Genomic DNA, 18954 nt, shown 5'->3' on the forward strand with positions numbered 1-18954 from the left:
TAAGCCGAAAATGAAGTATCACTTAACATTACTCTGCCTTAATATGTATTGAAAAGTCTTGTTCGACCAGCCAGGACTAAGACAAACAGATAAAACATTGCTGATTTAGAGGAGCCAGAGGAAAACTGGACTTCTTGCCATGGCAGCAAATCCATGTGCTAGGGGCCTTCTGGCTTGGAAATACATCCCAGTAATCGTCAGGGAAGGCCGAAGGTTGGAGGAGAGCCCAAAGCCTGTGAAAAATAAAGATTGAAACCAAATGAGTTCCATTTCCGAGGCTAGTGTGGCCATTCCTAAATGTGGTGTGGTCTGTGATTAAATTAAGACCATTTCTGCTCTGTGCACATTAGGGTTCCATTTCATTTCACATTGGCAACTAAAAACTCATTAACGGAAGCTGAAATAATTTCAGAAATGATTCCTCTATTTAAATGGTAATAAATTAGAGACTCTGGACAATTCACTGGGCGCAGCCTCCTTCACCAAAAAAATCCAATTTAATGTGGCTTCATCTTCCAAATGAACATCGCCCTCATCTTCAACTACAGAGAGAGATGTAGGTAAAGAAAGGTTTCTCATTTCAGAGGTTTTTTGCTGAACAATGATGTCTATAAACCTTTGAATATGAGTCTTCTTGTTTTAATGACGTCATTAAAGTTTTCATTAGGATTGTGCTTTGTGCGACTGTTCATTTAGAAATTCAGAGATAATTGAGATCATGTAACACCACATCCCAGAAGCAAGGATTTAGGGCATTACAGGCATCAGAAGACATCAGAGGCAGACTATCTTTTACTGTTGTCAGCATGATGTATGTGTGCAAGAGGTAGAGAATTCCAGGAAGTGACAACTTTCCTGTCAGAAGGAGCCAGTCAGCATTTCTCAAGTTATATGGTTGAGTTCCTGAAAATGTTAAAGGAGAGGGGGTGACACTTTTTGTGAAAAGTTTTGAAAACGTTTCACAAATACAGCACTTTCTGGAACTGCATTTTTCCATTTGGAGGTCATCTGTGAACAAGACCCGTTGTCAAAATGATGGCAGATCAGCTCTGGCTGTTCGCTGGCTTCAGAAGTTGTAACATTGGCAGATTAGTTCTGTATTGATGCTATGTGTGAACAAAGCTGTAAGATTAATGGTTTGAGCATGTGCAAAGTCAAGAGTTCGAGCCTATCGTAAAGTTCTTTAGAAGCTCATGCAGTTACTCCATGCCGTTTAGTTATAAACCTGAGACATGGGAGTCAAAAAGTGTGATTGTGGAAAGAAATATTGTCAGCTTGGACAGCTTGGGGGTCTCTGGGTTCGGGCTATATTCTGAGCTCGGAGCCCTTCTTCAAGACAGCATGCCAAATATGCTTACTATTTGCTAAATCCTATTATATGTGAGTGCAAACTAATGAAAAAGCTGTTTAGAAGTCACCCTACGTCATTTTCCTAAATGCATGTTTTTGCTCTTATTGAGAACAATTCATACATGCATTTTTATTAAAACTTCTCTTGTGATGTACGTCTGACTTCTCCAATAACTTGATTAAACTTCTTCAGTCTCTAAGCTTGCATTCAGATTGCCCTATCCAGCAGTCATAACACCCTGTATCCCACAACTGGTTGCCCAATGTCCTTAAGCAGGGTTGGGCTTGGCCAGTACCTGGATCCATTACCTGGATACCGCACTTTGAGCCAAAATAGTGGCGCTTGCTCTAGTACTAATTTAGTTATTATTAATAATTTAATAAGTTATTGCTCTTACATGCATCACAGCATGAAAATCATCAAATATTTTGTGATTCATAGTAGTGTAAGAAATGTTAAGTTGCATGCTTGGACTTATTATTTACTACTTAGTATTTAGGCTTACAGAAAGCGTTTATAGTCACTGCTGCACTTTGGGATGCCATGTGGCCACAGAGGTCACTAATTCCTTCTTTATCTATACTCCTGTCCTCTGTGGCAGGTTGTGGTAGGGTAATGAGGCTCGCTGGGCAGGCCTTCAGGGCTGGCACATGCACCACACTCCTGTCCCGGGGCAATGGGATGGCACAGATGTAATTACATTCAGAGAGTGAAAATGAGAGAAAGAGACAAGTCAGAGGTCTACAGGCCATGTTCTTTTCCCTGAGCATGCATTCTCAGTGCTCCGAGGAGGGACAGTGGGACCATTGTGATCTGCGGAGACTTGTTTTAGAAGTTCACAGAGACCCAAAGGGCTAAATAATGAGAAACAACTGGAAATCTGGCTTTCGCTAAATAAAGCCCAATGATATATACTCCAGAGTGCTCATCTACTCACCCTTCAGCAATATCAACCAAAACATGTTTGGCTGTAAGCTGGACAAATTACTGTCAGTGAGGTGGTTTTTCAGGCAATTTGAAGAAGGAAAATTTCACAAAACTGCAATGAAAACAGTTTTATTCGCATTTACAGGTCATCTGGCGTACATAAAATTCACATGATCATTCTTTAATATACTATAACCTCCTAGAAACACTTTATAGATGGCCGCTCCAAAGTATAAAGGGCTTTCTTTACCATTATTGCTTGGATAACCCCATTTACTCTGCGGTGCATTAGGCTCTGACATGGCTACCAGAGCTGATCGCTACCACTCTAGTCAATGCTTGTGTTTATACCAGCTGCGCCAGAAGCGTCTCTCTGTGCTGCTTCGCAAAAGACACATGCCTGCGTCTCCTTCGATTAAAAATACTGGCTAGTGGCTGCAATATACCTAAACCTACCAACATCAGTCACCATCATTTATCACAGGAGTTTGTAGACTATTTACCAGTTGGAAAAGTCGTAACTAATAGCTTTGATTGAAGCAGGATAGCAAAATATTTTTTCTGCATAAAATTCAACAAGATTTTACATCTTGAACTCTAGATCTACAAATGTGTAAAGATTGTGAATTGAGTTTAGCTTTTTTTTTTTTTTTTTTATTCAACATGAATTTATGAAGATGCTGTGAATTCAGTCATTACAAATTTGTACTATGGTACAATTTGCACTAATTGTTCAACCTTTTTCAAGTGGAATTTTCAGAACGACGTTTCATGTGCGAGGTACTGCATAATATGCAAGATGTGAGTGTGACTGTCAAACACATCCATCTAGTACTGATAAACAATGGGAAAACAGCATAGTGTAAAGGATGGCATTGTGTATTAATATTAATTGTGTCTAAAATGTAAGTTACTTGTTATTAAGTTGTTCATTAAATCATTTATTTTATAAAAGCAATATCACAGTCGAAGTCAAGAGGCTGGTCTGAAGAACAGCTCTTTCTATTGCTTAATTATTAAGAAAATTGACAGCTCTTATATCACAGCATCAGAACGGTTGCTTTCTTATGTGCAAATGTGTGATAGTGTTTTATTAGCATAGCAACACCTCACATCACTAGCTCTGAACACCTGCCTGCTCATATAGCGATTCTTACTGCTCACATGACATAGAGATAGAAAAACAGCAAAAGAAAGAAAAGCATTTTGATGAGAAAGATTTGTTCAGTACCATTACGCCTATAAACTCTCAAATATCAGTCACCTACAAGATTGCTTCTCAATTCATCTCATATCCTCTCCAACTGTAATAAAAACCCATTCCTGATGACACCTATTAGGTCTCAGTCACGTATCGTATTGAAGAAAACAACCCCGAGCAACAAGAGAAACTTACCAGCTAAATGATGCACATCAGTCTGCTACTGTAGGTTTTTTTTTTTTTTTTACTTTTTCTTTTTGTCATATAGCCAGGGTTTTAAAAGATTCATAAAACATGTATACATTTTAATTTAGTTAAAAAAAATAATGTTTCTAAATTATTGTACTTAATAATGTTTATTTCATTTAAATAATGATTGCATTATGTAAGTTGGCAAAGAATAAATGCAATTATATATATATATATATATATATATATATATATATATATATATATATATATATATATATATATATATATATATATATATATATATATATGGTCTTTAATAATGTTTAATTATTATAAATATGTGTTTAATGGCATATTTCTTCTAAGCAGTCTATTATTAATGAAAGCCAGTATCATTGATACCTGCAGTGTCTCTATTAATTGCATTTAAGTATTAGTCATTTAACATTACAGTATAACTTAATAGGCTTTGAAAACAAATTACAATTTGTAATTGCACTACACATTGTATATGCATAAACTATAAAGTGAATATAGATTAATCTTTATTCAAGCTACTACAATTTTTTAGTGAAGAGCGAGTGATCTCTTTGTCTTTTGTTTTTGATTTACATCAATGGCAGACTGCAGCAGGTTTTACTTTAAAAGCAGTGCTGTCTTTTTAAAACCTGATGCACATGACATATATATGATATGTACACATATGGGCATTATTAATATGCTGCCTAGATGATGACCATGAGCAATTTACTTTTCCTGTGTAATCAAAATATTTATGTTCAGGTCAACTTAGGCCTTTGCAATTGTTGTTATGAGTACAAATAATTCATATGACTGATCTTTTAAAAGCATTGTGAAGACAGTTTTGGAAATTAATTGGAAAACACATTTATTGTAGACTTAAAAAAAAAAAAAACAGTTCAGTAATCAAAACATTTTGGATTCTTGTTTCACCCCTAGGACAGAAAATGAATCATATTCCATCTACCTTACAATGTCACAGTGAAAGAACAATAGAAAACATCAATCAAAAGACACTTCCACATAAAAGTGATTACTACATGCACGCGTCTTTCCAGGCTTACAAAATATACAACCCCTCATAATTCAGCATCTCTCATAAACATAAGGAAGATTACACGTTTGCGAGACATGGATCATTTTCAAAGATTACAGTTACCAGCTGACGACGGCATGATTATCCTTCATTGCAAATGCTTAGGCCTACAACCTTGAAAAGCTTTTGCGATTTCTCTTTAGGTTATAAATTACATAGGAAACCGCATGTCCTCGTGAATAAGCACCAGACATGAATACATTTCTTACAGGCTCAAAGGAAAAAAATGAGGATGAAAAATGCAAGCATGAAAGTCCTTCATTTCACATGAGCTGCAGGCATTCTGATTGTCTCCACCGTAATGGATTTAGTTTTTATGTCATTGCTTTCTAAACAAAAGAAATAGCAGTTGTGCATTTGTCTCGTTTCAGTGAGGTGGGCTCTCCGGTGGTATCAGGGGTCTCTCTTCCATTACACTTCCAACAGCCCGACTGCCAAAGTCAAAGCCGCTCAGGTGAGCTTATGATGGAGCTCCAGCTGGGAGCTTTTGTTTTGTGTGTGTGGTGGAGAAGCGGTGGAAGCGTGTCTGATGTATTCCTGCTGTCTTTCTTCCACTGCATATAGGGTGACATTGGGGAAAGTGAAGCCAAGGGCAGTATGATGAAACCCTCTGCCTTTGCTATTACACATGGGACCGCTGGGTCTCACACTCGTTTTCTCCCTTGTCTCGCGATCTGTCTTTTTTTTCTTTTTTTTTGAATATGTTCTTCCTGCATGCTGCTGGCATAATAGACACTAAGGAACCCGTTTATATGGTAGGCTATATTAGATGTGTAATATAACTGTCAGTGTTGATTGTGTCTTAAAATGAATTCTGAAGGTTTTTTTTTTTTTTTTTTTGATTTTAGACCAGAAGTCTGTTAGATAATTTGACAAGTTAATTATCTCATTTGTCACAATTTTGGAGCAAATGAATATTCAGTTCTCCTCCTAATTTGATGATAAATAGGTTTCTGTTGAATAATTCAATTGCACATACCCCACTATGAAGGAGAAACTCTTTAAAGTAGATGGTCAATTCAAGTGAAGCCAAGTGAGATGAAAGCAGAAACTCCAGTCAGATCAATATGACTGTAAGCTCAGGCTGATTTATGAGACATAACCACTTCATAGATAGAAAAGCAGTGAAAACAGCCATTCTTTCATAATTGAAAGGCACAAAGAACTGAAAGGAGCATTGAATGAAGCCTGGGTTTGTATTTTCTTTCCCCTATTTGTGATTTTATATTAAGAGAAACCTAGCTGCCTAGATCACTACAAAAGCATTCTCCTTACTTTACATTCATAGCTTCTTTCTACATATGAATGAAACATTTTAAACTGAATGTTTGCTGAAACAATACAATGACTTTGCTAGTAGTACCCAAAAAATAAGGCTGTTTATCAGCCAGGACATGCAAGCAGGGCCATAAATAATAATAATAATAAAAAAAGAAGTACCTAAGACCATATATTTCATTGTTATAGTAGTGCAAGAAGTTGGAGATGAGATATAACTTTTTCTCAATGTACTGTGTATATATATATATATATATATATACTGTATATATATATATATATATATATATATATACACACACACACACATATATATATATATATACACACACACACACCTATATATATAAAGAGTTTAAGAGACATTGCTATTTTTTATCATTATTATGCCATATACATTGTTACATATTTTTTAAACCTCATATTAGTCAAAGGACTACATGTAATATTTACACTTTTAAAAATTAATTTGCAACAACACAGTTCCAGTTAAAAGACAAAAGGGTGAATGTACAGTACAGTGCAAAAGTCTTAGACCATTAGTATTTCACAAAAAACAAAAAAGGTTTTAAGCTAGTTATTTCTATATGTTGCTTTAGTGTGTCAGTAGGAAATAAGTTAACTTTTCCAAACATTCCTTTTGTCATTAATTGTAATAATACAGTGAAATTTTTGTATACACAAGGAGTCTGACAACAACCAGTGCTCCACCCAGAGATCTGATCTCATCATCATCCAGTCTGTCTGGAATTACAAGAAGAAACAGGAAAAACCGAGACAGACTAAATCCAGAGGAACTGTGGCAACGTCTCAAAGATGCTACAAGAAACCTTCCTGTAAAGCTACCTGAAAAACTATGCACAGGTGCACCTAGGACAAATGCTGTTTTAAATGCAAAGTGCAGTCACAACAAATGTTGATTTGATTTAGTTAATTGATAAATAAAATCTATTTATGGCATTATTTTTGAAAGCACCCTCACTTTACAGCATTTTTTACACAAGTGCCTAAAACTTTTCACAGTACTGTAGCTTTGTAGGTGGGTTTCTTGAAGCATCTTTGAGACGTTGCCACAGTTCCTCTGGATTTAGCATGTGGCCAACTTCCTATATCAGTTCTTTACTCATTGCAAAAATATCAGCACCACTCATTTACTTTTTATTGTTTTATTTTTCAAATTATGTGCAAGGTGATTTTCACAGTAGAGATCAATAAATGTTTACTAAACTCTCACACCATACATACAAGCAAACCAAATACATAAAAAAATGAACAAAATGTAAAGCAATAATGCAAAAGGAAAAGAAAACACTGTTTAAATTTCTGTGGATAAATTAACTGCAAGCTGTGACAAATGGAAGAACTGGCTGTAGAGCATTCACACCGGCAGCAGCCAACAACACAAAAGTATAATTTATAAATTCTTTCCAAGCTTTTATTTAACATCTGGTGTTTTGGAAAGTAGCACTGCCATAACTTATTTTCTGTAATGCTTTGTGTTCTTCAAGACTGACGCAATCACAAAGAAACAAAGGAACACACACAGAAAAAAAAAGAAAAAAAAATTGCTTATGTTAATGTCCGTGTTTTGTGATTCACAATTTTTTAACAGAGCAAAATCATAAACTCTAACAAACCTAACAGTAAATATTAAAATTAGAAGAAGAAAAAACCACACTCACCCATCTAAAAGGACGGGGAAAAAAAAAAAACGATTTTCAACAAAAAAAATCTTTTTAAAAACTGTGCAAGTACAGCAAACATATGGTACAGTATATTACACATACAACAAACCATTTAAATACAGTACTGTGTATCGACAATAATCCTGAGAAGTGTCCATTTCTGGTTCCTGCGCTACTGAGCGTATGCAAGTATGTGAAACGTGCGGCAACTGCACCAAAGCCAATGCAATTTCTCATCCCTCTCCCTTCACCAAAGCCCCAGATGAAGCTGGGCCTCACAGGCGCCCAAGAGCCCGACATGAGAGCACATCAGCTGTCCTATTTAAAGATGCCGTTCACCACGTCCTCAGTCTCTGAAAACAGAGCGCTGTATTCTGAGAAGCTCTCAAGGGAGGAAATAATGTAGTGCAAAATCAGGAACCTGCATGACGAAATAAACATGAGGCTGGAAAAACAACACAAATGTCGAGAGACAGTAACTTATAAGACTGACATCTTTTGGAAGCGTCAAGCAATGACAGATGGCTGTAAAATCACTGTATATTCTGTACAAGATTGTCAAAAAAGCAGCACCAAAAACAATTCTTCTCTGTAGTTTGAGACTGGAAGATGGGGGGATGGAGGGAACAAAGAAAGAAAGTGTTCATTTACAGGGAAACGCTCATATAGGATGACTGGATTCATTTGTGAAACAGTCCTTTCCTAAAGTTAAAGCACCTTAGTGCAGAAGCAAACTGAACTGTAAGACTTTATAGTGGCTGTTCTCACTCCATCACTGATGCCTGGGCTTTTCATGTGAACAGGCACTGTAACATCCCTGGATAGCAACACATCTCGTTGAACCTTAACCAACCCATGATGGCAAAACAAAGGCTCCATTCCATTTTTCTGGAATTATTAACGAAAACATCGCTTAGGTTTCTAATGCACTTTATCTAAGGGACAATGACAGAACACCTGTTATTGCTGCCATGGGGTGCAGGCTAAGACTCCTTGAACACGTTTTGGCATTTTGGGGGCATCTATCTTCTGCACCTGTGGGTTTCAGATACGAGGAGTCAATAAATGACAGTGGAATGTGAGCATCCACATTTTGGCCACCTCTTCTCTAACCCTATCAATGTTCTCTCTTGAGCTGAGCTGTGTTTGGCTGTCAACAAATTGCCCACTTTTGATTTCAGCTACACATAAAGCTGGTATCCTTTTTTTCTTCTCCAATATGGAGGCTGAGTAAAATCTTGTAACCTCACTAAAGATCTGGCTGGTGATGCGAAATTGCAAAGATACAGATTTTGATGTGGGAGCTGGGCTCAACGAAACATCATAAAAGCAGAGTCCAAATGAAAATTAAAAACTGATGAGATGTTTTTAGCACATGGGTTGACTTAAAAGAAAAAAGAGCCACCTACGTGTACATCTTGGCATACAAATTGCTTTCCATTAATAATCAAAATTCTCTAACTAAATTCTTAAGCAAACCACAGAGTCAACTTATTCAGCTGAAAACCTGAAAGAAATTACAATAAAAAAACTCAGTATTCACACTAACAGTGAGCAAAAATGCTCATCATACCCGTATGAATATTTATAGCTTTACATATTTATTTTTTTTCCACCTAGTTGACATACTGCTTGTCCTTAAGGACATCAACTGCTCATGTTCGCCAACAATGCATGCCAACAACCCAAGCCAAAACAGCAACAAAAACTTTAGATATAAAGGAGCAGAAACAACTCAACATCTGCAAAAAAACTAATGATAATTGCACTTATGATTCACTTTTCTAACTGTAAAACAAGCGATTGTTTGGGTTCTTTGTGCACCATTGTCTAACATAAAATACTGCTTTTTTTTCTTTTTCAAACAGCACCCTCGAGTTTATTGATTGAAACCTTTAACGCTTTAAGACTTCCCCTGCAGTTCTGGTGTTGGGGACACAAACAGCACCATGTATTGAGCAGTACCATCATCCCTCTTCTCCAAAAATATTGATCAGCTGTCTCAAACAGCACATCCTCGACGCTCACAGCACTTTCTGAAGACACTGAGGGTATAGTTTGGCCACCACACACTCAAAATGGCGGCCGAGGTCCCAGAGGCGGTCCGGCGTCTCGTAGACCTTTGTCCATTGGTCAGCTTCACTGTCGTACTGGTAGAGAGAATTCTTGCGGCTGGTACGAAACACGTGTTCTTCTACCATGACTTGCGTAGCTCGAACAAACAGATGCAATCTGCCCTGAAGCAGAAGCACCTTGATGTAGGGGCTGGTCGCTTGCTCGAAGGGGAGGTCTCTTTTACGGCACCAGGTGTTCTGCTCGATGTCGTACACCTCCACGGTAAACGTGCGCTGGTGGTTTCTGCAGATGCCTGCTATGTAGTAGATGCAGTTTTTGTACAGGGCGGCCAAGCCTTGAGTACGGGGAACATTCATGGATGGTAAATGCCCCCAGTAGTCTTTGCGTGGGTCAAAACAGAAGAAGTATTCTCCTGGGAAACATCATAAAAAATAATAAAAAGAGAATGATCAATATCCAAACGGATGGCCAAAATGGCTAAATATGTCATTAATATCACAAATTAGTAATTTATATTAAGGAGCACCAAAATTATACTACTTGTCCACTCACAAGGTTGAAAACTTTTAGTTTTTATTTTTAATATTTTGAATGACCTTTTTATTGTTATATTTTTGCTTTCATTTTAATCTTAGTTAAATTTTCAGTCATTTTATGTAATGGTCATTTTTATTTATCCTTGTTTTGTTTTTTAAATATTAGTATTTTAAATTTGTTGTTTAGTTTTATTTCACTGTTAGTTTTCAAAATTTATTTTCTTTCCAGTTAGTCATTAAAGTGCCTCAAACAAAATTAGAATAGCTGCCTTGGCAACTTACTGTTTATATAAACTAATATCTATATTTTATTTCACATTTATTTCAATTAACAAACGTGTAGTTATATATATATATATATATATATATATACACACACACACACATTTAATAATAATGCTTGTTGTTGTCATTAATATTTTTACATTTTTTATTTAACTGATTACAACTTTACCTTTTTCAAACAGGTGTGATATTATTTTTTTAAAACTAGAGAAAGCATGTTTCAGTGTGTAATATCGACATTAAACAGTCTTTATTTCAATTTCTATGGCATTGTCTGTTGAAAATATTCAGCGGCTGAAATTTCGGTCCATCCCTAATATGAAATACTAGTCTAGCTGTTTTGTGCTCTCAGTTATTGCTGATTTTGCTGAGAGAGGTGAACCCACCTGACCTTGTTATCCAAGTAGAGCAAAAAAGACATGACAGGCCAATGAATTACAAGGATATACGTGTTTGCACACTTTGATGACCCTGATTCAGGGTGACTCTGCAATAACCCCACTCACCTTGCAGCACATAGATGCGGTCCTTATACTCTACTGTGCTGTGGAACTCCATGGCCACCGGCATGGGACTGACCGCTGTCCAGCAGTTGTCTCTGGCATCATAGCACTCCACAGATTTCAAAGCATTTCGTCCGTCCCCTTCATACACTCGACCACCCAGAGCGTAGAGTTTCCCGCAGCAGTGCACTAGCCTGCAGCCGATGCGTGCCCGCAGCATGGGCGATCGCGGGAGCCACCTGTTGCCAGCATGCTCGTACTGCCAGAAGTCACTCTCCGCGCGATGGTCAATGCACACCTCACTATTGCTCGGCCGATAGCCTCCAGCGATGAAGATGTCGTTCTCTGACGAGACCAAAATGCCAACCTCTCTGAGGTCATTGGGTGGCTTGCAAAGCTTGTACACCTTCCCGGCAACAATGTCCAGGCAAGGCACGGTCTGCTTCTTCCCTGAGTGCTTGTGAGCCGCGTCGAAGCAGATGACCATCTCTGATGCTGTCATACCCAGCCGCTGTGGGCAGCCATTGGTGCCATTGAGCCAACCCTTATCCGAGGGTTCCCTGGACAAGGCCAGGGCAAAGGCTGGGGGTATACGGCTCAGAAAGGCCTCATCCAGCAGGGGCAAGCGGATGCATTTGGCAAAAACTTCAGGTAAATCTGCCTCCCGACGTGAGCAGTCATACTCCAACCAGTGCACGATGCTTTCGTACACGTGTTCCTCTTTTTCAACGTTCAGATCGTCACTGTTGAGAATGCTGACCAGCTGTTCTTTGGTCAGATGAAGGAACTCCTGCTCTCCCATCACGCACAGAAACTTCTTGCGGATGTAATCCTGCGAACGCTCCCACAACTCCTGATGGCCATAAGCATCTGCAAACATGAAGACCCCGATGCAGTTCTGAGGGTCCAAACGGCTGATCATAAACTGAGCACATTGGTCTTGGAGGGCTGGGATCTGGAAGATGCTGGCGGCAGTGAACAGTGCCTGCACGTTAGACTCGGTGAGAGTGACACGTGAGGTGTAAGCGTAGTCCAGAACCAAATGCATGGACTCAGACTCCACGCCAACAATCCGCACCTCCCGCTGACTGCTCTCTGTAAGGCCACTTGTGAACATGGATCTGACAAAAGATAAAACAAACACCATTACCATGTGAACAAAAAGCAGAATTGTCGACTGACTGAATTTTACCAAAGGAAAGGCGGCGGCTATGGCAATCATATTTACGACAGTATGTGTTTAGTCAATTGTGGTACTACAATGTGCGATTCCATTTCAGTACTTAACTCAAGCATGTTCAAAACTAAATAAGTGGCACTCCAAATTTTTATACATTTAAATTTTTTTTTACATTTAATGTGTAGTTTGTTAAAGCAGTGTTCCTGGTTCAGTACAAGTTAAATTCTATTTAAAGAAGAAAAGTCAACTCCAATCAAAGCTTTTTTAAAACCAAAAGTGATCAAACCGTTAATATGGATGCAAACCAGCAGGTCAATGCCTCAGGGGGTGAAAACTTGTTTAGCCTTTGCACATGCAAATGTCTCTCTGAGGTGGCAATATTTTAATTACTTAGCATCATCATGCTAGAGTTAACAGGTTTGCATGTTCATGACATCAAAGTTGAAAGACTGGAATTAACAAAATCATTGTCTACAATGATGTTATAATATTGTCAAGTGGCTATATTTTTTTAAAGAGTAGGCCTACATATTTTAATGTTTATTGCCTGCCCTGTATACTTACATTGGCTAACTGTAAACTATTTTTTTTTTAAACTGAATGACAAATGCTACTGATAGAGCTGATCTTGTATTGAACCAGGAACACGCCTTTAAAGTTTCTGCTGAATAATTATTGAAAAGTCTGACTGTCTGATCAGTTTAAAGCCATCATACCTATGTAAAATAATTGAACAGTTAAGTCTTTGCAGTAAATGAAGGGTCTGTGTTTCAATCTTAGCTTCTATCACTTCACAGTTTCTCAACAAATGTTACGAAAATGGTTTATACTTAAAGGTTTAAAGCATTGATGAGTGGAGGAGCCACCTGAAGTAAGGACTGATGGCAGCGAGGACATTTCTGTGACAAGAGAATGTTTTGCCATGGTCCACTTCCACGACAATGTCAGTCAGCTGAGCTTCGTCGTACAAGGCTTTAAGCTGCTGGAGGATGTTACAGGCATGAAGGGCATCTACCCCGTTGTAGCTTGTGCTTGTTGGAGTCCCATTCTGTACTTGTAACAGCTTTCCTATGTCTACAAGACAAAAGAGTTAGACAGCTGATTCCAGGTTTTACAGTAACAATAAACATTATAAATTACGAGTATGACTCTTTTGCAGTCAGTTTTAGTTTCTAGCTTTTAAACTCACATGCAAAAACGCTCAGTTCCCATATCACAATTTATTAGCTCTTTAGTTTTTTAGAACTACATTGAGTTTCAATGCAAAAATATTTAAGAGCTCATTCAACAGTTGTTCCAAACCCAAAGGCTCTGTGCAAAGTCAGTGACATCCAAGTTTACTTACTAGTATTCTTTTAGAGCTGTTCAGAACAACAACAACAACAAATAATCAGACAAAACATGTTACCCATTAACCAACTAACCAACCAACCACAGCCCCCACATGAGATTACTGTGAAACTAGTTAAAAGCAGGAAATCAAGCAATATGTTCCAATGAACTAGTATTGCTTTCGGCAACCTTAGACATTTAACACTCTCCTGATAATCTGATCGAAGAATTGCATTCAGTTACTGCGAGCAGGCGAGTTTCGGTGCTTAATTTATCAGATGTGCTAATCCAGGTAACGTTAGTGTTTTACCGGTTAGCACAACATTAGGCTAGTCCGGTGTCCAGACTAGAGCCCTTTCATAGCACTAAATAAACCGTGACAACGCATTGAATGTGACGAAAGTACAGAGTTACACGAGGGATAACGCAGCTGAATGAATTGTATCGTAAACCAGCAAGCAAATAAGCGAGTGTTTACACAGTCACTCGCTGAGCTAGTCTCGCTAGCCGCTACCTCTCCGTACTTTTCTGCCTATATCCAAACAACCACCGGAGTTCGCTGTATATTCGAATAAACCGTCTAACTCTATCTCGTTCCGTCAAAACTAAATAATATCAGCGATGAATAACGCGTAAACAGACTAGAAAACTTTTGGAAATAAGTTTGGATTTTGAAGAGAAGATCTAACCTCCACTGGCAGCCATTCTCCCCAATCTGTCGCACGGCGACTGGGAAAACGTCACTAATGGAATGGAGCCCCGGAAACAGGCAGCAGCCAATCAGCGTCGCCGAACGCTCGTGGCAGCCAATAGGCTTCCGAGGCCGTCTGTTTTTGCCAAATAGCTCAAAACAATATCAAGTGAGTTTATATTCCATCAGGAACGTCCGTGCTTTTGTGTTTGTGATATGAATAACTGATTATATATGAAGATAAACCATGGTTTAGGGAGTTAAATGTATACAGGTAATCATTAACAACTGGAACGTAAACAAATATTCAAGATTAGAGGGACTCAATATACAAGTTTAAGAATGGCTGAATGAAAATTAGTATTGTGATCTCTGCATACTGGTTTGAACGTGTGCTCTTCATATATATGTTGGTTACAGCCCTGAATAATAACAGGTGACAAATATATTTTATATATTTTATCTTATGTTTCTTCACATTTTAACTGTTCTAGTGCTACCTCTACCATAGCTTAAAGCTTAAAGGTAAAAAACCAGCTTGGTAACAAAAGGCAACACAGCTCCCGCTCTTTCTTTTCTTTTCTTTTCTTTTCAGTTCACTTAAGATTTATTTGTATAGTACTTTTAACAATAGTAATTGTTGTAAAGCAGCTTTACATAATTTCAGGCTCAGACCCCCAGTGAGCAAACACAATGCCACAATGGCCAGGAAAACTCCCTGAGAGTAAAGAAATGTTTGGAGTAATCAGTGGATTTTGGGAACCTTATTACAGATCAGCCAGGAAGAATTAGGCATTAGTTTAAAACAAATTGTAATATTTTTCTTCAGTTACTTTGATTTCTGTAGCTGTCATGCCAGAGTGTAGCTTCAGACAAGTGTGGATAGGTTAATATTTAAATGATTTAATATAAAATAAAATAATAACAGTGTTATGCTGATGTTGGTTAATGGTCACATGGAGGTGAACAAATAAAATATATATTTTTTCGTAAGTGTTTTGTTTTTAATTTGTATTTTTAGGATTTAATTATTTATTAGCCTTTTATCAACTCTTGCAAACCCCAATTTGGGAAACCCTAGTGTAGCCCAATGCCTAGTTTTACTTACCTATTCATCCCTCAGTTATCCATTCTTTCATTAATCTAAATTAACTGAAAATACTCTTCTTGTTTCTTACTTTGCAGTGAATAGTTGTACTATTCAATTGTTCTAGTCAACTTTATTTCTAAATCTCTCTCGCTAGATAAACCGCCATGCCGTTGTCAATTAGTTCAAGGAAACTTTAGGATTGTTTCAAGGATCATCTTCAATGATACAGATCTCTGTAATTTACAGTCATACTGTCTCACACATCACAATTTTTTAAGGTAATTTATTTCCTAAAATCGATAGTGGTCCCTGCTCCATTAGTACAGGCAGCCTGAATATGAATAATTTATGAATAATTTCCATTAAAACACTCTTGTTCTCATGCTTCCTGATTCTTGGCTCTGTGTGCCCTTATCTCAGGACAGAGGATAAAGGCACATGTTTTGGTCCAGCTTGAACTGTGTTCTTTTCTTCCTGTCAGTCTAGAACAGCCTAGAGATCAATTTTGACACTGTCTAACACTGCACAAAAAGGTGGTCCAATAAGGTGTAACTGCAATCCAGGCAATCAATTTCATATTTTTCCAATTCCTTTCCTCCACAACAACTAGAAAGGCCATGAAATTGCACTCAAATGAAAGGCTTTCTGTTGCCTTGGCTGTATAATATCTTTTTGCTTATGTTTACATTCCTAGAGCCTGCTACCTTTATATATAGTGCCAGATTTCCTGATATCAGCGCACCATATCATCATACTGCACACTTTGTAGTAACATCACAGCAAAGCGGATTTACTAATTTGAAATGCGAACAAGTCAAACTTGAAAAGCTGTATTCCTTACAAAATTCAGAATATGTTCAGGGCTGCAGAAAGCTACAATCATGCTATAAGGTTTTAACCTTGTAGTATTCCATCAGGAAAGTCTCTCCTGTCCAGTATAGCAGTCCTACTTGATAAGCTGCTGTACGTTTTATCTGAAGTTGCTTAAGGTATTTATGGCATGTCCATTTCAGCTTTTGACAGTAAAGACATTTGCTTTGTTAGCCACATTTTTCAAGATATGCATTCACACCTGCCAGGAATAGACCACCAGTAACAACAAATATGGCCTTGCTTGCTTTGCAATGCATCTCAAAGCAATTTATGCCATCATTAAGATTAGGCTATGATGCCATCAGGACCGGGACTAGGAGCACAGAGGTCTTGTATCACCCTGAAGGGATTTATTTTGTAATAATAATGGCTGACTGTACATTATCCTGCATCCATTATCCATGGATGCTCATCAAATAAACTACATGGACAAAATATTGATTTGAATTGAAATTATTATATAATTCCAATCCAGTCGTATCAAATTCAACAGAAGACTGCTTACTTTGAAAGTAACTAATGTGTGAGCTGTGCTTCATACATGGCTACACTATTGACAATAAACTTTTTAAGTAAAAGTGCATAAATTACAGTTTAAAAAACAACATATTTTGAAGAGGACTAAACCTTTTCATATGTGTGCATGTAAGGTGGAGGAAATGTGCACTGAGAGGAATTGCACTAGGTAATAAATTGACCCACCAAACACCTTTCAGGCTGTGAGACGATCTCACTTCTTTCACCGTCTGATGAAAGAGAGAAAGAGAGGGAAAGCGAAAGAGAGAAAAGGAGAAAGAGGTGTACAGGGAGCACAGATGCTGGAGCTGCAGAAATGAATTGCAGAGGAGACGCTGTAGGGGAATGAAACGAAAAGCAAGAGGAAGAGAAAGCAGGGGGTGTAATTGTAGTTTAAATGTGTGTTTTAGTCAGAGATGGAGGTAATAGGTTATTATATGCCTCTGGGGAGGCATCTGCAGATGCTAAGAGAAACCGTTCAGTCTCCCGCGTCTTCCCTCACCACCCGTGATGAGGCAAATACGAACGCGATGGGAGGCAGCTGTAAATACCTGCCCGAGCTTCCCACCTCATGTTTAAAAAGTGCCTCTCTACCCCCCATACGTGGAATGAATATGCGAGCATCTGCGAGTAGCATGTCCATCACTCATGGTTCCATCTCACAGACAGAACAATCTTCCTCCCTAGAACAGAAATGGAGCTTTGTGTGTCTTAACAATGGTTATCATACATGCAGGGGAACCACTTATTCAAATGACTGAACAATTATTTCTCAGTTTGTTTGCAGAGTTGAAAATGTAATATTTTAAATGTATACCTATCTTGCTGAATGTAACCTAATGTCACATTGTTCATTTATAATACTAATAGTTCTTCACAGTTTCTATCTCTCTTTCTCTGTGGTAACACTTCATTAGGTTTAGTGGCCGCACTGCATCTGTCCTTCAGGTTATTAATGCAAATAAATAAGGCACAGTGGAACCTGCTGTAAGGGAACTCATTTGTCCTACCTGTCAAACTGATGGATCCAGTTTTGTACAGTCATGCTTTTTTTAGCACTCTTCTAATTGTCTCTCTCTCTCTTTCTCTCTTCCACTGTTCAGTCTGTCCTCTCAACAGCAGTAAGCCCCATGAAGCTCAGTTCGGTTGCTTAGCTCTGAGAACAGAGAGCGAGAGAGAGAGCAACGGACCCCCGGCTGAGAGGTCTCCTGCTCTAATAGCAGAATCGGATTAGAGAAAGTCCCCCAGCACGAGCGGTGAGCGACCGTGTGTGAAAGCTCTGGCTGTCATCAATATCGCTGCAGCCACACGGAAGGATCCTTCAGCAAATCCAATTGCATGCCATGAATTCTGAGGCCCCAGTAGAAACTTCTCTGGCCTTTTTTCATTTTTTTTTTAATTCCTCAGGAGAATATTCAGCAATCATGTCAATGTAATGTATCACACAGAGGCAATCACATAGTCCTCGAGTTCAGGACTGGAGGCAGAAAATGCAACTTTAATACTTTGTGCCATACAGTGACGGTATGCCAGTCAATCCAATAGACCATCTCTCATATGTTGCTTAATTAGATTATCCTATCAAAAGCAATAACTTTCATAATTCACATATCTGGATTTACCTTTCCATCACCTAACTTAGCCCCGTATTAGTACTAAAGCGACTCCATGTTTGGCTATAATAGAAGTTATTTGTTTTTATTTATACACAAACATTATAACACAGCTTTAGAACAACACTACTTGGCATGCCTGTTTTTTGAGAAAAGAGTACATTTTTAAATATTCAAAACCCTTAATAGTAGTACATATATATATATATATATATATATATATATATATATATATATATATATATATATATATATATATATATATATATAGATTAGATTGATGTAAGATGTGAAACCTTTTGAAAAACATGGATTTAAAAAGTGCTGTCAGTAAAAAAAAAAAAGAGAGAGAGAAAGAGAGATTAATAATGTAATATTTAAATGTTTAATTAATACATAATTTTTTTTTCTGTATTTTAAAGTTAATTTCCACTAACCCCAATGCATCCTTTTGTGGCCCTCAGTTTTAAAACCGCTGCATTGCTGACCATTTTTCATGACCCAGCAA

The 18954-nt window shown here is 37.8% G+C and overlaps 1 protein-coding gene across 2 annotated transcripts; it reads right to left on the reverse strand.

Moving 5' to 3' along the window:
• Nucleotides 1-7216: 7216 nt before the first annotated feature.
• LOC109086512 (kelch repeat and BTB domain-containing protein 8) lies at nt 7217-14509 on the reverse strand. 2 transcript variants are annotated; one of them, XM_042734416.1, is made up of 4 exons: nt 14353-14509; nt 13198-13405; nt 11155-12272; nt 7217-10239 (listed from the first exon to the last, which is right to left on the reverse strand). In XM_042734416.1, the coding sequence occupies exons 1-4, from the start codon at nt 14366-14368 to the stop codon at nt 9776-9778; spliced, it is 1806 nt and encodes a 601-aa protein (XP_042590350.1). In that variant the 5' UTR covers nt 14369-14509; the 3' UTR covers nt 7217-9775. The 2 variants fall into 2 exon arrangements, with proteins under 2 accessions (XP_042590350.1, XP_042590351.1); XM_042734417.1 differs by lacking the exon at nt 14353-14509 and having other exon boundaries at nt 13162-13378.
• Nucleotides 14510-18954: the final 4445 nt, after the last annotated feature.

This window comes from Cyprinus carpio, chromosome B11 (genome assembly GCF_018340385.1).
Source record: "Cyprinus carpio isolate SPL01 chromosome B11, ASM1834038v1, whole genome shotgun sequence".
NCBI classification, from domain to species: Eukaryota; Metazoa; Chordata; class Actinopteri; order Cypriniformes; family Cyprinidae; genus Cyprinus; species Cyprinus carpio.

What these genes read in the sequence shown, in the direction of transcription:
- LOC109086512 (XM_042734416.1), bottom strand. An exon ending in GCCATCAGTCCTTACTTCAG is followed by an intron (nt 12,273 to 13,197) that starts GTGGCTCCTCCA and finishes ATCTTTTGTCAG; the next exon opens with ATCCATGTTCACAAGTGGCC. An exon ending in CCGCATCTATGTGCTGCAAG is followed by an intron (nt 10,240 to 11,154) that starts GTGAGTGGGGTT and finishes GATGTTTCCCAG; the next exon opens with GAGAATACTTCTTCTGTTTT.